General features: G+C 40.4%; 1 protein-coding gene across 1 annotated transcript; it reads left to right on the top strand.

The window, feature by feature from the left end:
• Window positions 1-795: 795 nt before the first annotated feature.
• LOC110540427 (short transmembrane mitochondrial protein 1-like) lies at window positions 796-1,091 on the top strand. The gene is made up of 2 exons (XM_021627205.1): window positions 796-816; window positions 948-1,091. Exons 1-2 carry the CDS (start codon window positions 796-798, stop codon window positions 1,089-1,091), a joined length of 165 nt encoding a protein of 54 aa, XP_021482880.1.
• The last annotated feature ends 7,026 nt before the right edge of the window (window positions 1,092-8,117 follow it).

The following is an 8,117-nucleotide window of genomic DNA, read 5'->3' as shown; positions in this document are numbered from 1 at the left end:
GCTTATTTCTATTAACAGGATGATCTTTATTTCCCCTGTTTCCTACAAACGTCATAATTTACTTACTTATGTTTATATAAAACACCTCTATCTATGTGTGTATCTATATATAAAATTTATCCATTTCTACTTGATTTAGGATGATAATTTGATTATCATAGGAACTCTTTTAATAAATATGAATATATAATATATCTTTGGAAAGTTGTCTTGCATGTTTTGGAGCACAAGTACTGAAGACACAAGAAGATAGATAATATGCCAAGTTATATAGTTAAGTTTTTGAGGAGCTTCCATGCTCATTTACACAGTGTTTGGACAAATTTGCATTCCCATCTGTAGTGAGTCTATAAATACAGGTTCTTCATGCCAAATATACTCAACAATATTTGTTAGCTTTTTAAAAATTTATTCATCTTTCTTCTTTTAATCAAATTTTAGTTTTTTAAAATATATTCATGCAATGTGTTTTGGTTATACTCACCCTTCACCTTACTCCTCCCAAATCTGCCTCCCCTTTTCCTTACCCTCCCTAGTCTCTGTTTCATTTTTGACTCATTAAGTTCAACTTGTGGTGTCCACTTACTCTTAGATTGTGTTGTTTCACAAGGTCATGGTTGACCTACTAGGGCTACACATTTAAAGAAAACAGAGTCTCCATCTCCAAGAACCTATCAGTCTTCAATGACTTACCAGGCCGGTCATTGTATTACACTGGATTCACAGTCCTGCCTATGAAAACTACCTCGGAGTTTAAATACCTCTCACACCCTCCTTATCCTCCCCAAGAACACAATGCTCCAGTTTCTGATGAAGGTATGACTCTTATGTTGTATGCAATCCCACACTAAGAACGTGCGCCTTTACCTGCCTTGTGCCTCTTGAGTGGCTTTAGCCTGGTAGCAGGTTTGTGACAGATCTAGTCTGCAACATGCTCTGTCTGAAAGTGTGGGTTTACTTTGGGCAACGTGGTTGAAATATACCTAGCTCAGAACTATGACATGTCAAACCTGGTTAAAAACAAACAAATAAAAATACTTCAATACATTAAAAAGGACCTGGAAGCCAAGAAGAAAGCCCCACGTTCCTGATGCTCATCTTGCATTGCATTCAGGACCCAACAATTTTTTTCCTGAGGGGTCTGCCTCCTTCATAGATGCATCCCAAAGCTCTGTGTCCCTTTTTATTCTCAGACCCTTCCTGTTGCCACAGAGCAAACATGGGGCCAGACGTCAAGAGTTACCTTACATTTCCAGTAGCCTCCCTTCCTTCCATATACTTCACCAGCCACTTCTGAGTCCTAAGACTGAAATTGTGGTGCCAGGTTTGCAAAAACATCTTTATTATTACTTGGTCACCTGTCCTTTGAGAGCTCTACCCCCTATTGTAAAGACACATACACGGAAAGAATGGATTATGGTAGATGATTTCATTGTCTAAGAAGTTATAATATACTCACTTATATAGAACTATAAGATAGGATAAACATACTGAAATCTATACATCTAAAGAAGATAAACAAGAAATAGGACCCGGGGTAATGGGATGTACATTGGACGTAGAAGAAAACAAGTAACAGGACAGGAGCCTACCACAGAGGGCCTCTGAAAGACTCTACCTAGCAGTGTACCAAAGCAGATACTGAGACTCATAACCAAACCTTGGGCAGAGTGCTAGGAATCATATGAAAGAAGGGGGGGTTAATACGACCTGTAGAAGACAGGAGCTCCACAAGGACCAAATATATCTCGGCACAGGGGTCTTTTATGAGATTGTTTCTCCAACCAAGGACCATGTATGCATTTAACCTAGAACCTCTGTTTGGTTGTAGCGCATGGTAGCTCAGTATCCAAATTGGGTACACTACTAAGAGGAACAGGGACTATTTCTGACATGAAATCAATGGCTGGCTCTTTGACCTCCACACCCTCCCCCTCCCCCGCCAAGGGAGGAGCAGCCCTGATAGGCCACAGAGGAGGACTTTGCAGCCAGTTCTGAACATACCTGATAAAACAGGGTCAGATGAAAGGGGAGGAGGTCCTCCCCTATCAGTCAACTTGGAAAGGGGCAGGGAGGAGATGAGGGTGGGAGGGTGGGATTGGGTGGGAATGAGGGAGCAGGATACAGCTGGGATACAAAGTTAATAAAATATAACTAATAATAAAAATAAATAAATAAACAAGAAGTTAGAATAGGAGCTTGTTATAAGTTTATTACTAAATTTTACTGTCAAAGCATATTAAAATTACTACATCAGAGCAAAAACAAAACAAACAAAACAAACTAAAAACAAAACAAAAACAACAATTACCTGTTAGCGATGAATCTCCCAGGTGAGTTCTAGCTTGCTTTTTCCTTAATCTGGGACTTGTATGCCTGGTATCTTCAGCAACAAGGTCTTACTTCATGCTCTGGAGGGTAACCAATAGCACTGACTATTCTATAATGTTTGGGTGTCTGTGGGAGCTCACTGGCCAGTGACTCCAAAAGAATAACCCCTTTCCAGTGTTGGGCATGTATTTGTTATTCTAATAGTACATGGCAGTATACAGCAGAGGATTTGGACACCAGTAGCATAAAGAGATAAAAAGGAATTATTAAAAGGAAGACTTGAATTGTGATTGGGGTTGGAGGGAAAATAGAAAATACAACACATGGAATAATGAGTATCACTAAAGATATTTTTTAAGTTACATAGGAACCTATTACTATAAAAGCCTCCATGCCTGGCAATCTGCAAAATGTGTTGTGTTTTTGCTGATAACAATTCTGAACTGGATGAGACAGAATCTGAAGGTAGCTTTGATATGCATTTCCCAGATGGCTGATAATGCTGAACATTTTCTCATTTCCCTTCATGTTGTTCATCTGGTTTTGTGTATTGTATGCCTTTTCCTTTAAAGCTTTAAAATTTCAAACATTATTTTCTAGTACTGATATAACTATTGTAATAACTACTTCCCAACAATTGTTACTTCCACTGGACTCATGCAGTTATACCCTATCAACTATAAGTAAAAAGAAAGAAAAGAGGTCCTTGGGGGGGGGTGTTATCCTTGACTTATAAACTATTAACTATTGACAGACTCTGAGAGACATAAAACATCTGTCTTTAGTTGTATACCCACTGATGAGCCAACCAGATTCCAACAGATAGCTGCAAACTATCATGGCCATAAAGATATTCCTGTTTAAACTCATATAGTCATGAACATGAGAAAGATTTATGGGGTGGATGGGGACTGATAGGGGTATTAGGAAGGTAGCCATTTAGAGAAATCAATATGTATCACACAAGTGTGTGAAACTGTCTAAAACAATTTTAATTTAGGAAATAAATAAAAATATGCCAATCCATGTGATATGTGATTTGAACTCTGATGATTTCCTTTGTAAAGACTTTTCCTTCTGCTTTTTACCTTGTTTGTGTATTTCAGCCCATCTCAAAGAACTTGAATATTACACTGAGTTTAAGTTTTTGTTTCATAATTCTAAAGAGTTTTTTTTTTTTCTTCAGTATTCTCTTTTAACTCATATACAATATGTTTTCGGTACCTTTCACCAAGTACATTGTCTGTTACTGTTGGAACATATGTAATGTATCTGGCAATCATTGGACCCTCTTAGGGTATCACAGAATTCCTGGTTATGTGATATTGGGTCTTACTATATATTGCAAAGCAATAAGTCTCAGAGGTTGATGCAAATAGTAAACATTGCCTTATAACACCTTTATCTCATAAGAACTATAATAAGGGGGGGGGGGAGATGGCGGAGCCAGGAGAACACCACTTCTGAGGAGCAGGACAATATTTTCCGTACAATGACCAAGAGACTGAACTCTGGGTGATAAAACAACAGTAATCGTGTTTCCCAGGTGAGAGGAAACCTCCACGGTGTGGGAATCAGTCAGGTCCACGCAAAGGTCACCCAGCCAGAAGCCAGAAGAGATCCCAGGTCACGCAGGCCCTAGGTCTCCAGACCAGAGCCATATGCCTGTGTGTCCTGATCACCTTCCCAGGCTGATCAGTGGGCACAAAAAACACCAGAAACTGGGAGTCCCAGTCTCGAGAAAACCCCACAGGGAAGGAAGGAAAGGTACTGACTTGGGTCACCCAGTCTTTCCCTGGAAAAAGGTCTCATAGACAAGCGGGTACAAGCCGCCATCACTGAACTGGCTCCAGCCATGGACACAGAGCTGCACGCCAGCTCTCCAGCACAGACAGAGCTGTGCGCCCCAGGGCACCAGAAACTGGGAGTCACTGTCAGAAAAAAATCCTCACAGTGAAGGGAGCAAAGAGGACAGACTTAGACCACCCAGTATATCCCTGGAAAAGGCCCCACAGACCGGCCTAACCTAGGGACCTGCTGTGCACCAGATAGCCTGCTGTTACCAGGAGTGATATCCACCTGCCACAGATTACCACTTGGGTACTGGGTCACAGAGCCCCAACCTCAGACCTACAAAAGCCCAGAATCCCCGAGATCAACCCCCAGATACTGCTCTAAGGGGCAACCAGTTATCCCTAACAAAACTGACCAAACCATGGGACACACAGGTTACAGCAGCAGATCACTAAATTTACAGCAAGAAACCCAGAAGCAGGGCAGCTGTCTTCAGGACTTCTCCGGGTGAGAGGAGAGCCCTTTCAACTAATAAGGACCACACTTGCCACTCAGGTTTCTATGCCTGCAGTGAGCAGCAGCAACTCCTGAAAAAAACAGGCCATCCAGTGACTATACCCACAAAGGCGAGAAGGCTTCCTTCAAGAAAAACCATCTTCCTGCCAAGGGCATTCTATCCACCACAGGATTCTAGGAACCACCAGAAACTAACTCCCTGAAGACCTAAGATAGGCAAATGGGTAGAGGCCAGAGTAAAAGTTCAACCAACAAAAGCCAGAGCAATATGGCATCCCAGAACCCAGTTATCCAGGGGCAAGTAGCCCTGAAAACCCCAGCATGATTGAAATTCAAGAAGGTGACCTAACATCTATGCTCATGAGGAGGATAACAGTAAACAAATAGAATGTGTAAATACTCAGAAGAAGATAAACTCAAACAGATTATGGTCATCCCTAAAGAAATAAAAAAAGATAAAAACAAACAGACTATGGCTATCAAAAAAGAAATACAGGAAGTTGTAGCCAAACAGTTTGTGGCCTTTAGAGAGGAAATGCTTAAATCACTGAATGAAATAAAAGAAAAAGAAGATTGTTCAAACAAACAGCTAAAAGACTTGATGGAAAAACAGGAAAATACAATCAGACAGGTAAAGGAAATCAACAAAATGGGTCAAGATTTGAAGATAGAATTGAAAAAATTAAAGAAAACACAAATGGAGGAAATTGTGGAGAGAAAGAACTTAGGGAAGAAAACAGGAACTACAGAGATTAGCATAACCAATAAACTTCAAGAGATGGAAGAAAGAATCTCAGGTGTGGAAGATACAATGGAAGAAGTTGATACATCTATCAAAGAAAATGTTAAATCTAAAAAATTCCTGACACAGACTGTCCAAGAAATTCAAGACAACATAAAAAGACAAAACCTAAGAATAATAGGAATAGAGGAAAGGAAGATTCCCTGCTCCAAGGCCTAGAAAATATTTTCAACAAAATCATTGAAGAAAATTTCCCCAACTTAAAGGAGAGGCCAATAAGAATACAAGAGGCCTATAGAACACCCAATAAATTAGACCAGAAAAGAAAATCCTCCTGCCACATAAAAATCAAAACAGTAAGTATACAGAACAAAGAAATAATACTAAAAGCTGCAAAGGAAAAAGGCCAAGTAACATACAATGGCAAACCCATTAGAATCACACCTGACTTTTCAACAGAGACTGTGAAAGCCAGAAGGGCCTGGACGGATATCATGCAGACCCTAAGAGAACACAGATGTCAGCCCAGGCTACTATACCCAGCAAAACTTTCAGTCCTCATAGACAGAGAAAACAAGATATTCAATGACAAAAATAAATTTCAACAATACCTACACAGAAATCCAGTGTTACAGAAGACACTCAAAGGGAAAATACAACCCAAGAAAACTAGCTACTTTCAAGAAAACACAGGAAATAATTAACCTCACTACAGTAAAACAAAAAGCAACCAAACACACAAACTTATGACCACAGCCAACACCAAAATCAAAGGATCTAACAGCCACTGGTCATTAATCTTTCTCAAAATCAATGGACTCAATTCTCCAATAAAAAGGCACAGACTAACAGAATGGATGCATAAACAAAATCCAGCAATCTGTTGCATACAAGAAACACACCTAAGTCACAAAGATAGACATTATCTGAGGGTAAAGGGTTGGAAGAAGGCTTTCCAAGCAAATGGACCCAAGAAGCAAGCAGGAGTAGCCATTCTAATAGCTGATAAAATAGACTTTCAATGAAAATTAATCAAAAGACATGGGGAAGGACACTTCATACTCACCAAGGGAAAATTCCACGAGGAAGATATCACAGTCCTGAATATCTATGCCCCAAATACTGTGGTACATCTATACAATGAAGTATTACTCAGCAATGAAAAATAAGGAAATCATGAAATTTGCAGGTAAATGGTGGGACCTGGAAAGGATCATCCTGAGTTGTCCCAGAAGCAAAAAGACACACATGGGATATACTCACTCATATAAACATACAACATAGAATAAACCCACTAAAATCTGTACATCTAAACAAACTAAGCAAAAGAGAGGACCCTAACTACAATGTTCAATCCCCATCCTGAAAGGCAAAGAGGATGGACATCAGAAGAAAAAGAAAACAGGAAACAACCTAGGAACCTGCTACAGAGGGCCTCTGAAAGCCAGAAGAAGAAAACAGGAAACAACCTCGGAACCTGCCACAGAGGGCCTCAGAAAGCCTCTGCCGTGCAGACTGTCAAAGCAGATACTGAGCCTGATGGCCAACTGTCGGGCAGAGTGAATGGAATTTTATATAAGAAGTGGGAAATAGTAAGAGCTGGAGAGGACAGGAATTCCACAAGGAGAGCAACAGAACAAGAAAATTTGAACACAGGGAAATTCGCAGAGACTCATACTCCAACCAAGGACTATTCATGGAGATAACCTAGAATCCTGACAATGCAGCCACTTCTGATGAAAACTGATAGAATAAGATCAGAAAGAAGGAGAGGAGGACCCCCCCATCAGTGGACCTGGGGAGGGGCATGCATGCAGAAGGGGGGAGGGTGGGACCTGGAGGGGAGGAGAGAGGGGTTTATGGGGGGATACAAAATGAATAAAGTGTAATTAATAAAGGTTAAATAAAAAATTTAAAAACATGGGTAACAGAGCAAAACAGAGAACTCTCTCTAGAGGAATATTGAATGGCAGAGAAACACTTAAAGAAATTCACAAGGCCATTGCCATTAGCCATTAGGGAAATGCAAATCAAAACGTCCCTGAGATTTCACCTTACACTCATCAGAACGGCCAAGATGAAAAACTCAGGTGACAACACATGTTAAAGAGGTTGTGGAGAAAGGGGAACCCTTCTCCACTGCTGGTGGCAATGCAAACTTGTACAACCACTCTGGAAATCAATTTGGCACTTTCTCAGACAACTCGGAATAGCGCTTCCTCAAGATCCAGCCATACCACTCCTAGGCATACATCCAAAAGAGGCTCAAGTACACAAAAAAGACATTTGCTCTACAATGTTTGTAGCAGCATTATTTGTAAAATGCAGAAGCTGGAAACAACCCAGATGCCCCTCAAATGAAGAATGGTTGCAGAAATTGTGGTACATCTACACAATGGACTTTTACTCTGCAATGAAAAATGAAGAAATCATGAAATCTGCAGGTAAATGGTGGGATCTGGAAAGGATCATCCTGAGTGAGTTGTCCCAGAAGCAGAAAGACACACACGGTGTATACTCACTCATATAGACATATAACATAGGATAAACCCACTAAAACCTATACATTTAAAGAAACTAATCAAGAGAGAAGACCCTGACTAAAACGCTCAATCCCCAACCTGAAAGGCAAAGAGGAAGAAGAAGAAAACAGGAAACAGGAAACATGAGAAGAAGAAGAAAACAGGAAAAACCTAAGAACCTGCCACAGAGGGCCTCTGAAAGGCTCTGCCCT

This window comes from Meriones unguiculatus, chromosome 1 (assembly GCF_030254825.1).
Source record: "Meriones unguiculatus strain TT.TT164.6M chromosome 1, Bangor_MerUng_6.1, whole genome shotgun sequence".
Lineage (NCBI taxonomy): Eukaryota > Metazoa > Chordata > Mammalia > Rodentia > Muridae > Meriones > Meriones unguiculatus.
This window is presented reverse-complemented; position numbering and strand designations above follow the sequence as displayed.

What these genes read in the sequence shown, in the direction of transcription:
- LOC110540427 (XM_021627205.1), top strand. Translation starts at nt 796, where the DNA reads ATGCTCCAGTTTCTGATGAAG. An exon ending in TGCTCCAGTTTCTGATGAAG is followed by an intron (nt 817 to 947) that starts GTATGACTCTTA and finishes TCTGTCTGAAAG; the next exon opens with TGTGGGTTTACTTTGGGCAA.